We start from the raw sequence: 17,123 nt of genomic DNA, 5'->3' as shown, positions 1-17,123 counted from the left end.
TATTTTATTTTGTGTCCATTGCCTTTTTTCCTGCCTCTGGACATCACCAAGAAGATTCTGAACCCCTTTCATTATTTTCCTCTCTTTGGATACTTAGAGACAACATTAAGATCCTCCCTGAGCCTTCTCTTCTCCAGGTGAATGTTGTCAGCACCCTTTCCTTACTATATCAAATGCTTCAGTCAATTATATTCATGGCCCTTTGCTCCATTCACTCCAGTATGTCCATGTCTCTCTTGTTTGGGGAGCTCAGAGCTGGACACAACATTGCAGATATGTCTCATTGTCCCATTGTGAATCAGAGGGAAAGGACCTCTTCCCTTGACCTGATGGGAGTACTTTTTCTAATGCAACCCTGGAGGCTGCTGGCCTTCTTTGCTGCCTCATACTCAGCATCCATCAGAAATACCGTGTTCTTGCTTCAAAGTTGCTTTCCAGCTGGTTGGCCCCATCCTGTACTGGTGCAGGGTGTTAATCTTTGCCAGGTGCAAGAATTTTGCATTTTCTTTTTTTTGAACTTCATGAGATTCCTGCATTTCTGCAGCCTGTTGAAGCTCCTCTGAATGGCAGCACAGCTGTCTTGTGTATCAGACACTTCCTCCCAATTTTGTATCATCTGCAAACTTAATAAAGTTGTTCCATGTCCCATCTTCCTGGTCACTAAAGAAGAGGTTAAACAATATTGTCTCTACGAGCTTTGGGGCTTTCCAGTGGTGACTGGCTTCCAGCTGAAATTTTGCTGCTGATCCCAAATATTTGATGCTGGCTGTTCAGCCAGTTTTCAGCACACCTCTCTGTTCATTTATCTAGTACATACTTCATCAGCTTGTCTATGAGAATGTGATTAGAGACAGTGTCAAAAGCCTAGTTAGAATTAAGATAAGTAATATCTGCCTGTCTCACTGTATCCACTGAGTAAGTTACAGAATCATAGAAAGCTGCAGCACTGGCCAAGCATGATTCCCTCTTCATAATTCTATCCTGACTACTGTCAATCACCTTCTTCTTCATATGTTTTGAAATAGCTTCTAGGAGGATTTACTTCATCACCTTCTCAGAAACTGAGGTAAGTCTTTCTGGCTTATTTGACTCTTCCTTGCCCTGCTTGAACACAGAAGTGACATTGGCTTTCTTCCAGTCCCCAGGAACCTTCCCCAGTCAGTACAACCTTTCAGATATAATTAAGAGTGGCCCACAAATCAGCCAGCTCCCTCAGGACTTGTGGGTACGTCCCATCAGGTTCCATGGAGTTGTGTATATCCAATTTGTTCAAACAATCCCTGACTTGATCCTTCACCACCCAGGATAAGTCTTCCTTGCTCTAGACTTTACTACTGATGTCAAGGACCTGGGATTCCTGAAGACTGTTTTTACAAGTAAAGACCAAGGAGAAGGTGCCATCAAGTACTTCTGCCTTCTCTCTGTCCTTTGCCACAAGGTCTCTTGTCCCACCCAGCAGCAGGCTCACACTTCCCTTGTCTTCTTTTTGCTGCTGATATGCACGTTAGAAGTTCTTCTTGTTGCCTTCATGCTCCTTAGCAGATTCCTAACCCCATCCCTGCACACTTGAACAGTGTCTATTCCTCCTGTATCAGCTGACCCTTTCTATGCTTCCTTTTTAAGTGTGAATTTTGTTAGGTGATCTTTGCTCATCTGTTCAGGCTTCCTGCCACATCCTGCATGTCAGGATGAACCGTTTATGAAACTGGAGGTGATGATCCTTAAAAATAAACCAGCTTGCTTTCCTATTCATATGTATAGTGCAGTATGTGCCATTTTGGCTCCTACTGTCATACAGACGGGAATTCTAGGTCTTCCCAAGCCCTTGATGAATCACCTATGGACCTAGAATCAGTCTCTGTCTCTTTTTTTTCCTGTTTGGTCTGCTGGGCTCTTGTTTTTGGCAACTACACAGTCACTCAGCTGTGGGAGAAGAGGCGGCAGGAAGACCTTTCACTGTGCTGCATGTCTCTAAGGTTGGAAGACTGGAAAATTGGATTCAATCTTTCCATGCATATGGTTTTGACACAGAAGTGCTCTGCCTGATGACTGATATTAAAAAGATCAGCTGCTGTGTTCTTGACTAGTTCTAATTTTTCAGCTTTGTTAGACTTAAGGTCAGTCCTCAGTGAAGCTCTGCGGAAGTAAAATTTAGTAATATCCCCAAAGAGGACATTTCTGAGCACAGATGGGTAAGGAGAGTACTCAGTTTTAGGAATTTCATACTAAATAAAGAATGACTGGTGTATTTAGGAATCTACAGTCTTGGTAAACAAGCAGGTGGGATTACTGCCTGGAGTTTAAGAGGAATGTCTAGACGTCATTTCTGAGAAATATTTAGGTGGGCTGGAATCCCATTAATTATTTCTCGATTTTAATTTTTTTTTCTGTATTGATAAAATTAAATGGTTTTTTTCTCAGGCAGAGGGAATTAAAGGGGGATCAGAATATTATGAGGAATATACAGTTCTCTTTTTGTAATTCTTGTAGAATGGAAAGAATGAATATGTGAGTCTTTCCTGCTTTAAACAACCAGGAGCTTTTGAAAAATTTTGTGTACTATCTTTCAGTTTTCCACTGCAAAATACAAATTAAAAGATGTTTAAACTCTGCTGTAGGAACAGATAACATTAGTACTCCTGGTAGCAAGATGGATGCATAGCATACTGCAATCTCTGTTCTGCAAATAAGAACTGAATCACTGAGGGACCACAATGAAAGGATAGACAGATCTGGGAAGCTATTGCCAGAACAGCTCAATATTCTGCGTGTTCTTTGTTTTGAATGTATTAATGAGGATGACATTTGTCATATTATAAGGTTTTGAACACCTCAATAAATGGCAGTCACATTAAATAAGATCCTCAAAATGAAGGGAAATTATTAATATTCATTTACCTTCTAATACACTGTCATCTGAAAAAAAGACAAACCATTTGTCAGTGAAGGTATTTCAGAAAAAAATAATCTTACTCTAGAGTTAAAATAAAGTTATGTCAATGAAGAATCTCTCTAGGACATTTAAGACAGTAAGACTTAGAAGAAATAGATGAAGTTGTGGAAAAAATCTGGATTAAAAGGAGGCAGTGCATTTAAAGGGTAAAAACAACCATTCCCGCAAAAGTCTATCAGTGTGGACCTCACCAGCTGGCTCCCAATGCCTCTTGGAAATCACAGCATGAACCTCACCCTTTTTGCTCAGTGGGGGCCGTGGGGCTGTGTGACTTTTGTGACTTTTTAGCAACTAGGATCTTGTGCAGAGTACCCCATACTTGCACAAGATTCTCTAAACTTAAGAAAATCCATAAATAATCTGTTTCATGAAGCTGCCCACACTGTAGAATCCTTCCTGTGGACGCCTCTGTCTTCTACTGCTTTGTACACCTCAGTAAATCTCATCACTTCCCAGCAGACTGATCAGAGGTATAAAGCAGTTTTCATAAGCCCTTGGTAATTCTAGATATACATTTACTGCTAGGGATTCTTTCCCTTTTTAAATTCAAAAGAGTAACTTGGGATGTCTTTTAACTACACTATTTTTAACCTGACAGTGCTCCATTCTGACATACTATCCCGTTCCCACTCTTTCTCCATGAAAGCTGAGGCAAGTCTGTTTTTCTTATCAGTTTTAAGCATGGCTGTTCCTGTATGGTAAATTTTAAATGACTTGTTTTCTTTCTTCAGTTGCTTTAAAGACTTAAACATAGACTTTTCACATTGCAGCATTTTAACAACTGCTGGGCTTTTATAGATTTAGTTTGTGTATGATGAACTACATGTGTTAAACTACATTTAACAAAAATATCAGCCAGAAGGGTAGAAGAGTAGAGGCCAAAATATAAAATGAAGGCACAGAGCAGCCACAGTAACGAAAAAGAAGGAGGGGAATGCAGAGTCAGGTATCAGATTAATCAGGGGCCAGGCTCTTTGCCAGATACTGCATTAGTGAGTATTGCTCAGAGACTTCCCTTTCACTGTTTTGTTGGCTGATTGAAGTGGTCATCCATCAGGTGTCTGAATCCAACCCATGTTATCAAAGCACCTTCTATTTCTGCCATTCTTTAGGGTAAAAAAGAGTCTTTAGCTCTCCCACGTCCATGAAAACAGCACTGTACCTTCTTGCAGCAGCCAAAATTTGGTGGGCCAGTAGTCAGTTTCATCAGAAGATGTGTAAATAAATTAAGCCCTCAAAGGAAAAATAATATTGTGGTTTTCTATGCTGCCTGATAATTAAGATCAAAATATTTAGGCATTGCTTTTAGAAGCAGTCTGGCCTGAATCCAGAACATTGCCACCATTCAATGTTTGTAGAAATATTTTGTTCCAAAAGAATTTGGATTAGTATATTTTAATATGACATTTTATTATGCCACTCAGTAAATGTGATTTTGGTGAAGTTAGAGTAGGAGAACTTCAGTTATATAAACTATGAAAGAATCTAGATAAAAGAATCAGTGAACAAGTACATGCACACACATGTAAGTAGACACAATTCATGTTCGTCTAACTGAGAATTTAAACTTTCTCTGAAATGCTACATGCTAAGTTCTGCAACTTCAACCTATGTTAGGATAATAAAGTAAAAATCTCTCAGAAAGAGATTCTGTCGAGGTGAGTGAAAAACCACCATGCATTGATAGTGGGACATGGAAGAAGAGATGAAATTCAGCAGCAGATGCTCCCATGCCTCCTGGTCTTGCATAAAGGATATTGCTGGTGGTGTTGCGTAAGTCAGTGTTTGTTGGAAGTACAAATAGCACAGTTTCTTGTTACCAGTTGGACTAACAAAGTGACTTTAAGTAAACTCAGTAAGCATAGAAGAGCCAGAATATTCCAGCAGCAGGTGGAGATTCAATCTTTTTCACAATTCACTTCAAGCAGCTCCAGCCCAATCACCTTCCTTCTGTAAATCCTATCAGTTCTTAACTCTTGTTCAAAACATTTGTGGTTAACCCTTCTTACTTAAACTATTTTTTTTTTTTGAGAAGATACAGTAACACATGAATTTAGAGCTGCAGTAGTACCTAACTGCAGTACCTGCCTTGCTGTGATTTTGAAATTGCTTCTCTGGCGTTTCCCAACGTGAATACTGTTTGCGATATTGTTTATGACTTTTTGGTTTTGTAGGTGGGGGACAGCCTTATTTTTTTTCTTGATTCTGTGGGGTTTTTTTGGTATAGTTTTCAAAATAATTTCTATTTTGTACTAATTTATAGCAATTCTTTAGTTTTCCTCCCAGTAGAAAGGGCTTTAGAAGAGAGAATACTTTTTTAGTTTGGTATCAACTCCTGGAGCATAGAGATGGGTTTCTTTGGGGCAAGTGAAAAATAGGCAGATGAGATTGCATTGCCCTCTGAATGAAAATACAGGCTTATTCTGTGACTACAAGAAGGTAAGAGGTTTTTTTTGGACTACAAAATTGGAAATAAATTAAGTCTTAATCAAATTAACCTTGACTGGTTTTATTCTCTCCCTGTGTGTTCTTTAGGTATGAACAACCTAAATGTGATAATGGTGCCAGAGCTCACCCAACAAAAACAAAGGATTTGTACAAAGGACGCCAACTTCAAGGTCAGTGAAACTGATAAATTTAAGTTTATGCATTTCAATGCTTTATTTATTCACTGCAGTAAATTAGAAAGCAGTTCCTTACACTATATCAAAACGATGTATCTTTTAGAAATCACTACATTGATTTGCCACTAACTGAAGTCTTTGACTTTGGAGCAGTGTATGTTAATTTGGGTCTTGGGATATTGTCAGAGAAAGAAAGGCTCATTTTAGTCAGTAGTTTAATGGCAGTCACATTTACTTACTGGAATTATTCTTTGCTCCTGTCATATCAGGGAAATTGGCAAATATATCCAGGATAACTTAACCTATACTTCATAATCCTTGTTCTAGCAAAATCCATGGGACATTTACCTCCATCTTCAAATCAGTCTAAAACATCTATCCATCTTACTTTCCTCCAAGAGTATCTTTGTCAATTTGCCTCAGAGTGATACTTTTTTTTCATTATTCCCTGTTGCAGTAAAAAAATGTTGGTATTTATTAAAGTTTTCATTTTTTTCACACTTTTTATAATCATGTGAGAGATCTTATCTATGGATAGTTGAGCTACACAGAATTCAGTAGACTTCCTTAATTTTTGAAATGGCTTTTTAGTATGCCTGAATAACTTGAGGTGTAGCAGGTTTAGTGATATTGCACATTATGAGAGAATTACAAGTCACTGTCAGCCATCGTAAAAAACCAGAAAGAAGTAAATAATGTGTGCAGACCTTTCATGTCACGAAAAATATTCTAGTTTAGCCACCCAAAGAAACATTTAGACAATAATTCTCAACTAATGTGCCTATCAGTGTTGAAGTGCATATTGAATGAACACACATTAATATTCTCTGTCATGAAATAAATTTAATTACAAATTAAAAAAATACTAGCTATAACTCTATGTTGTGTTCTACATACAAGCTAATCAAACGATCTGGTTGAAGATGCCCTGCTCATTGTTGGGGGGCTGGACAAGATGACCTTCAAGGGTCCCTTCCAACCCAAATTATTCTGTGCTATTTTACAACTCCACGGAAACCAGTGGAAAGTTAGCCATCTGCAAAAATTTATTTCACACAGCACTTCCATAGTTACAGACTTGGATGATTACTTGATTTTATGTGGCGTTTTTTTCTGAGTGAGAAGAACTTGACTCAGAAGATACTATAGCAGAGCAGAAGTTGAACAAGTTTTGCTGTTGAAATATCACTTCCTGGTCAATCTTACCTTTTGCTAAATATTTTGCAAAGCATTTGCTAGATGGAATCTTAGAGGGAGAATGGGCAGGTGAAGGTTTTTAAGATTTCATATATCTAGTTTTTGTCTAAACTGCTAGTGCTTTTACAAAGTACAATAATAAAGATTTATCCAAAATCAAGTTACTTTTCCAGTGAACTACTTCACAACAATTTTCGATGCTGCAAGCTCCTACCTGATAAATTAATTTTCATTAAGTTAGGCCATGGCATTTTTATTTTCCTTTTTTTCCATTATGTTATTTGCATTATGTGTGCTTTAGTCCAAAAATCCACTACAGCAATGCAAACATATAATTACCATAATTGATATGTATGACATGGATTTGCTCTCTCTCAGGTTACTTAATCTTTGACTTCCAAATGCCTTGTGTTATTTTAAAATGAGGCAAACACCAAAATTTCTTAAATGCTTACAGGTTTGCTAGAAGAATCACCTTCTTTTACTCTGCAGCAGCATGGAATAAGTACATGCCTGTAGAAGTAACGGGGAAGAGGCTACTTCCCTGTTGCAGTTGTGTTAAGATGGCTTTTTTTTCTTCTTTCTCTCTCTGTAAAGCTAAATGCACAGGTCTTCAAGTGGCAAATTTCCCTCTTATCCTGCAAACTCTATAACAAGTAAAATGAACTGAATTTTACTTGTTCTTGATCTTGTACAGGTGTTTCTAGTTGTTAACAAGTAACACAAAGTTGTGCAAATAGCTAATATGAATCAACTTTTTAATAGCAATGAATCACTGTTCAAAGTTTCTCTATTGTAAGCAGCCTTGCAAAGGCAAGTTTGCATCTGTGTTGTCTAAATTTAAATGTAGCATTTAATTTCTGAGTCGTGCCAGGACTGAATAAAGAAAAAGTATGTTAATTGGATACTTATTTTTAAGGAATAATACATTTTTGTAAGGATGGGTTTGCTTGATTTGCTGATTATAGCCACAAAAATGCAATAGCCCTGGGTGAAACCACTGTGACTGCCTACCGTGTAAAACCAGGAAGATTTTAAAATTAATTACTTTACTGCTATGAATGATCTTAAATGGGATAAGCCTCACTGGTAGATCCTCAAGTGGATTAAATTGGCATAGTTCTGCAACTGCACTGATTTATACCACCTGAAAATTTGAACCCATTATATGCTAAGTCAAATATTTTTAGCAATAATTTGAAAATAAATCAAGATGCAGTTTTTGGCAAGCACTGATACCTCATTAAGGCAAAATTGTGGAAGGTGTCCCTTAGAGTCTACAGCAAAATTCCCACTGATTTAAACCTAGCTAAGAATAGTCTTTACATCCTAAGGTAACCTTATATAAAGCATCTGAAACTGAAGGCTAGTCTAGTATTTGTAAGGACGATCCAAGCCGCCTGTATCTCTTAGTTTGTGCTGGAAGTTATATTATAATAATAATAATTCTTCCCGTTAGATTTCTAGTCCTTTTTTTAAAGCCAGAGCATTTTTCTGAGGTTACTTGCGGTTATGATCCTTCTCAGAAACTGAGAAAAGGAGTCCAGAGAATGTCACATACTGGGGAAACAAAAGGGTTTTTTACTTTTCTCACAGTCAGAGTTTTCAAACATTTGTATTTTGACCTTTTGTTCTCCTCTGTGTTATACAGTAAAATGGAAGCTTGTGGTGAACTGACATATTCTGTAAAGTCTTGAATAGTTTTTCCATACTTTGGATTTCTGGTGTGTTAAATAGGAATTCGGTTTTCTACATCAGCTGATCAAGAGCATTTAAAAGGGTATAGCATGAAGGCTAGTTAAACAAAACGTATAGTATGATGAAATGAGGTGCAGGTGCTCCTGTTCCCAAAATCATGAGTCAAATTCAGCCAAGCTTAAGAATTATCAGTTCCTGACAGTGTAATTTTTCAGGCTGAGTCTATGGGTGAAGGTATTTTCAAGCATTATATGTATACTCTACTTTTTAATAATCAGTAAAACATTTTTAAACACATATCTGCAATAGGTGTATATTTATTCATAAGTTGTGTAGATGTACTATGGTAACAATAAATTAAGTATACTGTAAAACATATCCAAATATAGAAATAGAAAAAGGATGAAATAAAGCTGAAATAATCACAATTTATTTTTTTAAATATCATCTATTAATAGCACAAAAAATATTTTCTTCCTGCACTCCAGTTGACTGTCATGTGTCTCCCCTGGGGTACATGCACCCTACCTTGGATACAATGAATAAGCTTCCTGTTCATAACTAGTCTTGCCTCTGCTCTAAGCAACCTGGAAGAAAAGGACTTTGGTACGTAGGAGAGCAAGACGTGATAGCATACTGAGACAGTGCCAGACTACTCAGATAATTTGTCTCCAGGGAAAATCTTTTTCTTATTTGAAAAGTATGCATTAAAATCAAGAAGTCTGTGTTTTAGGCTCTGCTGTGTGTGAGGGCTGGATAAACTTGGGTAGTCCTTTATATGGTTTAAGATTTTTGTATTCTTACCTAACCTGGGAATTTATCTGTTTTACCTGTAATATGATTTTCATTACCCAGACCTGAAATTTGAAAAGTTAGTGGAAAAATTTTTAAAGTATTCTGGGAAAAGTAATTTTGTGCATATAATATTTTTTAATTAAAAGTATCCTTACCTTTTGTGCAGGACAAAACCAACAAAACCAAACAAATGGGTAAATGGCATACCAGTTTCAGTGAGGGACACAATGTCAAGCTGGATTTTCAGGTTTTCCTGGGTTGCTATGATTTTGTTGATTTAAGTCAGACCACTAATTTTGTTTACATTTTATTTTGGTTTGTTTAAGTTTCTCCTTTTCTTTAACACAATATGGGGTTTTTTGAAGTTCCTGCAGTTGTGATACTTCCTTTCATACAAAAGGATAATTTGAGAGGGGAAAGTATAGTTTGGAAACGACAGTGCCTCTAGCAGTAATACCATCTAGTGATTTGGTCAGTGTGCAGATGTAGTAAATCAATCTACTTAAAGTCTTGAAAGTCTCTCTTTTCTATTTTCTCTAAATAGCATAACTCTTCGCTACTGAATATCTTGTTTTCCTGAGATGCTGATCTCAGTTTACCTAGCTGTAATCCAGTAGAATGTGTCCATTGCAGTCAAGTTACTGTAGGGTTCTTCTGGTGATGTAAGATCAGCATTTCACTCCTATTTTTGTCCTTCATGGCAATCCCTCACTTCAGATGCTTGTCATTACAATTTTGATTCTAGACCATTTCTCATAAAAAGGTGAGTATTTCAGGGTTTTAATAACACTGAGTTAAGAAGCATTTGAAAGGTTTCAATTTTTATTGTCTAGAGTTTATTCGGTGCCACAAGAAGGATCCAAATTATTTTTGCACAGCCTCTCTGAGATAGATGTTGAATTCTCTGTGCCCGCTCCTCCCCACAACCCAAATCTGAAACCCAATGCTTTCCCTCCAGGGCCTAAGCTCTGCTAATCACTGTGGTGGTACTTTGATGGTCTACAGTTTAAGTCAAACTTAGAACTTTAAAACTATTATTCAACTGAAATGTCTTGATGCAGGGAACTTGTATAGGCAATCACTGTACTTAATAACAAAACAAAAAAATCACTTAATAATCTTCCTTAAATATGAACTGCAGGTTGTTTTCTAATTTCGTAGCGTACTACTGACTCAGCTCTTGTGTTGACATATGGGTGTTCTTAAGCTTAGTTTAACCTTGGCATTCAAGCAGTTAATGTTTTCTCCTGCAAATCATGCATGAGAGCAGTTTAACTCATTTGTTTATTTAATTCTTGTGTTACTTAAGGGAAACAAAAATATCCTAACTGCTCAATTATCTTCCTATTGTATTGGCTTCCTTTACTGTGTTTCTGATGGGATAATCCTGCACTGACCCTGAACAGTTTATGTTTTGTGGAGCAAAACTCATGATTTAAGGTATGGGTGAATTATGTGTGGATAAGTACAGTTTACTTTTGGTTGTTGGCAGTATATATTTTTTCCAAAGTTAAAGGGAAATAGTCAGAAGCACTCAAACCATGATGATGCAACACCCACAGCCAAACAGCCATCATGTGAAGTGTCTCACTTCAAAGCATCTTAAAAGAAAAGGAAGGTGATAGAGGCTTAACTGCTTTTCCTTTTGAGGTTCATTCCATTATGCAGTGGTTCCACTTTTGACCATGACTGCATCAGATTTCATAAGGTGCCAGAGTATTCCTCAGCTAAAATGCTGAGGTACCACCACTGTCCTACCTCATCTAGCTTATTCTGTTTTCACATAGTCCTTAGTTTCCTCAGTGTAGTCTGATACCAGCACCAAGTAGAAACTAATCTTACCTTCACTTTCTTAAACATTTGAATGACTAAAACTTTTCTTGTTTTCAAAGGTATCAGATAAGGCATAATGCAAATTATATACACATGCCTGCCTTCCCATGAGCTTCAAATTGTTAGGTCAATTGGCATGTAACTGTCTCCACTGAGCTGCGATTTAAAAGGATTATATTTTTATGATGTAACCAGCTCTTTGGCTGTGTGAGCTAATCCTGAAAATACTCCTTTCTGCTATCAAGTCTTAAAGCTCTGAGTTGTCAGCCAACCATTTGAAGTTGCCGACTGTTTTGAATGAGCCTGTAATCACTGCCCTGAGCTCTGTGCTGTTCTGTTTACCAAGAGCTACTTAGCAAGAAGGCTCTGTATGGAGCAGAACTACCTAACAATGTCACTATGACCGGGAAATGTTGGTTCAGATCTGGTGTGAACCTTCATGACAGTGATGGCAAAACTGAGCAGCTGCATGGTGAGTGGATGGAGGGGACCTGCCTGGAGCATGGTGGGATCTGTAGGGAGGACGTGAGGCTCAAAAGTGAGGTACAACTCCCAGAGCTGGAAGTTAGGGATGGAAGCAGAGTGAAGCCCTCATAATCCAGAAGGAAATGGTTAGTAACATTCTGTGCAAATTAAGACACCCACAAGTCTGTGGGCCTAGATAGGGTGCACCCAAGAGTAAGGAGAGAGCTGGCAAAAGACCTTCCCAAGTCACTTTCAATCATTTACCAGCAGTCCTGGTTAACTGAAGAAGTCCCAGAAGGTAATAAGCAAATATAACACGCATCCACAAGAAGGGTTGGAAGGATGATCTGGGAAACTAAAGGCCTATTGGCCTGACCTTGGTACTGGGGAAAGTCATGGAGCAGATCATCATGAGTGCCATCACACAGCATGTGCAGGACAACCAGGGGATCAGGCCCAGCCAGTGGGGGTTTATAAAAGGCAGGTCCTGCATGAGCAACCTAAGCTTCTATGGCAAGGTGACTTGCTTAGAAGATGAGGGAAAAGCTGTGCTTGTTGAATATCTAGACTTCAGTAAAGGCTTTTACACCATCTTCCACAGTCTTCTGGAGAAACTGAGGCTTTTCTTGGCTTGAACAGGTGCACTTTTCACTGGTTTAAACACTGGCTGGATGGCTGGGCCCCGAGTGTGGTAGAGGATGGAACTAAATCCAGTTGATGGCTAGTCACTAGTGGTATTCCCCAGGGCTCAGTATTGGGGCTGGTCTGGCTTAATATTTTTATCAATGGTTTGGGCAAGAGGATTTAGTGCATCCCCAGTAAGTTTGCAGATGACACCAAATTAGATGGAAGTGTTATTCTGCTGGAGGGTAGGAAGGCTCTGCAGAGAGATCTTGACAGGCTGGATCAATCGGCTGAGGCCAACAGCATGAGGTTCAATAAAGCAGAGTGCTGGGCCCTGCACTTGCATTGCAACAACCCCATGCATCGATATAGGCTTGGGGAAAAGTGGCTCGAGAACTGCTTAGGAGAAAGAGATTTGAGGGTGCTGGTTTACATTTGGCTGTGAGCCAGCTATGTGCCCAGGTGGCCAAGAAAGCCAGTGCCATCTTGGCCTGTATCAAGAAAAGCATGTCCAGCAGGACTAGAGAAGTGGTGTTTCCCCTGCACTGTACACTGGTGACAGCACACTTCGAGTGCTCTGTTCAGTTCTGAGCCCCTTACAAAAAGGAAGACATTGAGGTGTTGGAGGGTGTTCAGAGAAGGGAAATGGAGCTGGTGAAGGGTCTGGAGCACAAGTCTTACATGGAGCAGCTGAGGGAGCTGGGGTTGTTAAGCCTGGGGAAGAGGAAGGTCAGGGGTGACCTTATTGCTCTCTAAAACTACCTGAAAGGAGCTTGTAGCCAGGTGGGGGCCAGTCTCTTCTGTCCTGTCTCAAGTGAAAGGATGAGAGGAAATGGCTTTAAGTTGTGCCTGGGGAGGTTCAGATTAGGTACTAGAAAAAAATTCGCACTAAAACAATGGTTAGGCATTGGAATAAGTTGTCCAGGGATGTGGTGAAGTCACTGTCTCTGGAAGTGTTCAAGAAGTGTCTGGGTATGGCACTTGGGGTTTTGATTTATGGGTGATTAGGTTGGTGTTATGCTGATGGTTGGACTAGATGATTTTGAAGGTCTGTTCCAACCTTGATGATTCTGTGATTCTGTGCAGAAGGGTGCTGGAGGGCTAGAAACATTCCTTGTCAGTCCCGCAGTGCTGGGGTAGGAAGGGGAATGGCTGCTTCCCCTCCCAAAGCAGCTGCTGTCTCCTCTAGTATGGGTAGTGGTGGCCTGGAGAGGAGGTTGGGCAGAGGCAGTAATCCTCACCACTCCATAGCTCTGTGGGTCAAGCAAGTGCTGAGGCCACTACTATGGCTTCAGAGCAGCTGATCCTCCAAAGAGGACTCAGTGTCTTAAAACTACAATAGATTTCCTTGGGCTTTTGAATTTAGTAACTTCAATATTATTACCCCATTGTCCAGCTACATAAGCATATTTTAGTCTCCCAGTGGGCGGTTTTGCTCCACACTGAGGAAGTTTTGCAAGTTATTTTTCAAGGCTCTGTGGATCATATTTATTTCCTGCACACCCTCTTCTATTCATGTCCTCATCCTGATTTAATTAATAATGATCTGGCCACAGCTTTCATACTGCTTTATTTTTGCCTCAATTTGTAGTAATTTCTTATCAAAATGACTCTTCATACAAACCTACAGTAGAAATATTAATATCTGAAAAAAATATTCTCAAGCACATACCCTAAGGCTGCATAATGTGGAAATTGGTCTATAAAAATTACAGTGAAAGCATTTGTGTTACTAGTAAAATGGCAGTGAAAGACACAGCTGTTTCACAGCTAACAAAAGAGAAAAGTTTGCTAATTAAAGGTGATGCCACTGGCTCAGCAATAGCATTTCATTCATTGCTCTATTTCATATTAACCTGTAATTTTATGTTTATTTTAAAGGGCTATATTAGGACTAATAAACACTGACTTCTTTTGCTTCTCAGCGTTTGGCTATGCCAAAGAATATAAATTCTGTTTCTCACCTCACTTGCTGCTGTCCTCCTTTTCCAAACAAACCCATGTTTGAGGACAGCAGTGCCTGCTGTGCTGTTCTGTGCCCTTAGGTACTGCTGTCAGTGTGAGCAGTAGAACACCTCCAGGAGAACATGCCCAGAAGGGTATCAGGCTGGTTTCCCAGGAGGTTATCTCACACCAGCTGTACAGTTACATTTAATCCATAATGTTATATTTGCTCTCCTTTTTTTTTTTTTTTTTTGTAATAGCAAAAAGACAAAGAAGGAAATGAATTTGTGTGAAATATTTCAATGCAGAGAATGGCCTAATCAAGAAATCCAAAAGAAAGTGCAAAACAGTACATGTTAAACAGCTTTGTTTCTTTTAACAAGGGCTATTCAGAAAATACTCGTGAGTATTAAGAAAATCAAGATACTTACCGTGTTTTAAAGAAAGTCTAAAGTTTGCAATGAAAATACCACAGACCCTTTTAAAACAGCTCCAAGTACGTGATTGTAGATACTGAGATAGTGTCTGTGCCCAGATTTCACTCTAAAATGAGTGAAACTCTGATCACACTGGAACCTAAAGGGGATTAAAAAATGTGCCTCATTCAACAAACTTTGATGCTGTATTCTTAAAACTACAAGCTTCAAGAAATGCTTTTAAAAAAATCTTGAAATAATCTCTGGTATAGTGAAGACATGGGAGAGTTATCTCATAATAATGTGGGGCAACTGGATTTTAGCTCTTGGGTAAGCAGTAGGAAAAAAACAGCACAGGAGGGGAAGATTGATATAGAATAACCTCAGCATTTTCTGCCAGAATGCCTGCAATCATTATCATCTTGCAATCTGAAAGCTGTCAGGAACAACTCATATTAAATGAATGGAAAAGGTGAAAACCTTTTAGTGTGCCAGAGCTGTAATCATAATGAAAAATGACACCTGAATCTTATCATGACAGTGAGTGGGAGACACATAAGACACTATTTCCTCAAAGGCACATTGGTGTGGGGCTTCTCCTTTATAATCTGATAGAGTAAATTGAATAAAAACATGCCATGGATTTCTAGCTCTGTTCCCTTCAAAATGGATATCTTTTTTTGTTGTGTTTCCATACTTGGATGCAAGTTCTTCTTGATTATGTGGCAGAAACAACTCTCATGTTTAATCTCTGGACAGGGAAAAATAAATGTTTTCATTTCAGATTAAATGTCTATCTGCATCTATATTTTCAAGAGGGAAGAGCAATGGTTAGGCAATTATTCCTTGTGTTTAGTCACTTGGAGAAGTGTTCCAGTTTTCAAATAAAATGAGCACTTCAATAACAGTGAGTTCAGTGGGATTTTCAGTTTCCAGGAATTTTGAAAATATCCGGTAGTTACTATAAACTACCCTAGAAATTTTGTGTTTTTCATCGAACTGTGACTTTTTGAAATGCAGATTTATGAGGCTAGGGCTTGTGAAAAATTAAGCCAATGCAAGACTTCCCTCTCCCTAACATTTTGAATAACTTAATGTGTAATACAGTAATAACATCAGTCATTATTCAGCTGAGTAATGACTGAAAGTGTCAATGAAAATGAACAAGATGTAGTCAAAATTTTTGATGTTGATCTCACATCAGTAAGTATATTTTTCTGAAGAAAATATTTTTGTTTTAGCCTGCTGAAAAAGGGTAAAAAATTTCCTTCTCAAAGGCTCTCAGTTGTGGAGGCCTAGAAGTTGTATTCAAACAAGGAATAAGATCATGTTTTTAAAACCACTGAGACAGTCTCGTTTGCACTACTATGCAATTTATTTAGCCTGCTGCAAAAAAGAGATTACTTTGTTCATTACTTTGTTTTTTTGAGAAAAAGGCTGTCTGACAATCAGAGAGTCCATTCAATGCTCATGTTTTCTAAATACTAGTGTAGCTTTTGTGAGACCAGTGGAATTGATCACCAGTACAAGAGGCGAAGTCAGGTTTGCACATCTCACTGAGGTTGACTTTATTTTACAAAGTAAAGTATCGATATTGAATTTGGTTTACGACTGAGACTCAAAAGTAATGCCAGGTTTTGTCCTCCTAATCATAGGAGATCAAAGACGTGATTAACTTTACATGTTGTGTCTTGGTAAGGAGGTGCTGCAACCTTGGTGCAGCCACAGACAGAGGATATCATACCTGCTATTGTTAATACAGAGAACCTGCAACCAGAGGTGGGCTTGGGGAAGAGTCTGTGCTTAGTATTGCTAATTGTTTGCGTCACAGTAGTTTATAGTTGTACAGTCTGGGATCCCAGTGTCCTGGGCGCTGTGCAAACCCAGAATAAAAAGATGATGCCTGGAAAATTCGCAGTCTAGCTGATTGTAAAGCCACTTGGACAATGGGTGGACAGATGCCATCAACTGGAGAGGCAGTGAAAGTTCCTGCCAATTCTTCAAAGTGTTTCAGTGTGCCAGCATGTGTCACCTCCGTTTCACACTGGCTGAGCTTAAGCCAGCTGGCTTTCCTCCAGGTCCTTCTTCGCACCAGGTATTTAGACTGTAGAGAATGCATTTCTCTGGGCTCAGTGAAGAGATGTAGAATAAATACTCTTGTTCACAGGGATGACAGTGTATATGAGACTATCTCAGTGTTTTTCAAATAGATGGTGTTGTTAAGTACAGCTTATAGGCCTCTACAACTGAGAGCCCTCAAGAAAGGAATGAAATGACCCCATTCAAACATCTGGGAATTCTTTCAAAGGGTTCAGAATGCTTCATGAGGTTCAGAAATTTGCTTCTCTCTAGCTCAGCAGGAGTACTACTGTTCATAGATTCCTGATGTTAGCATATGGCAAAAATCCATGAATAATTTTGGGAAATAAATTAGTCACAAATTTTGCCCTTTACATTTGTGAAGTTCTTGAATTTGTTTGCTATCTAGAAATGTTTTCTGGTAAAGCCTTTTTCTCTGTAAGTCATCCACAAGCAACTCATTGTAAATATTCCTAAAGTACAATTCATGACCTG

At 38.6% G+C, this 17,123-nt stretch overlaps 1 protein-coding gene across 1 annotated transcript in view; it reads left to right on the top strand.

Moving 5' to 3' along the window:
• SMOC2 (SPARC related modular calcium binding 2) overlaps nt 1-17,123 on the top strand; it is a 96,948-nt gene that overhangs the window by 54,693 nt on the left and 25,132 nt on the right. The window contains exon 9 of the mRNA XM_008643395.2: nt 5,489-5,571. Coding sequence (XP_008641617.1) covers nt 5,489-5,571 — 83 coding nt within the window. The remainder of the gene's footprint in view (nt 1-5,488; nt 5,572-17,123) is intronic.

Source organism: Corvus brachyrhynchos, unplaced genomic scaffold (genome assembly GCF_000691975.1).
Source record: "Corvus brachyrhynchos isolate BGI_N302 unplaced genomic scaffold, ASM69197v1 scaffold70, whole genome shotgun sequence".
Lineage (NCBI taxonomy): Eukaryota > Metazoa > Chordata > Aves > Passeriformes > Corvidae > Corvus > Corvus brachyrhynchos.
The sequence above is the reverse complement of the archived record's forward strand: the minus strand, read 5'-3'. Positions and strand labels throughout refer to the sequence as shown.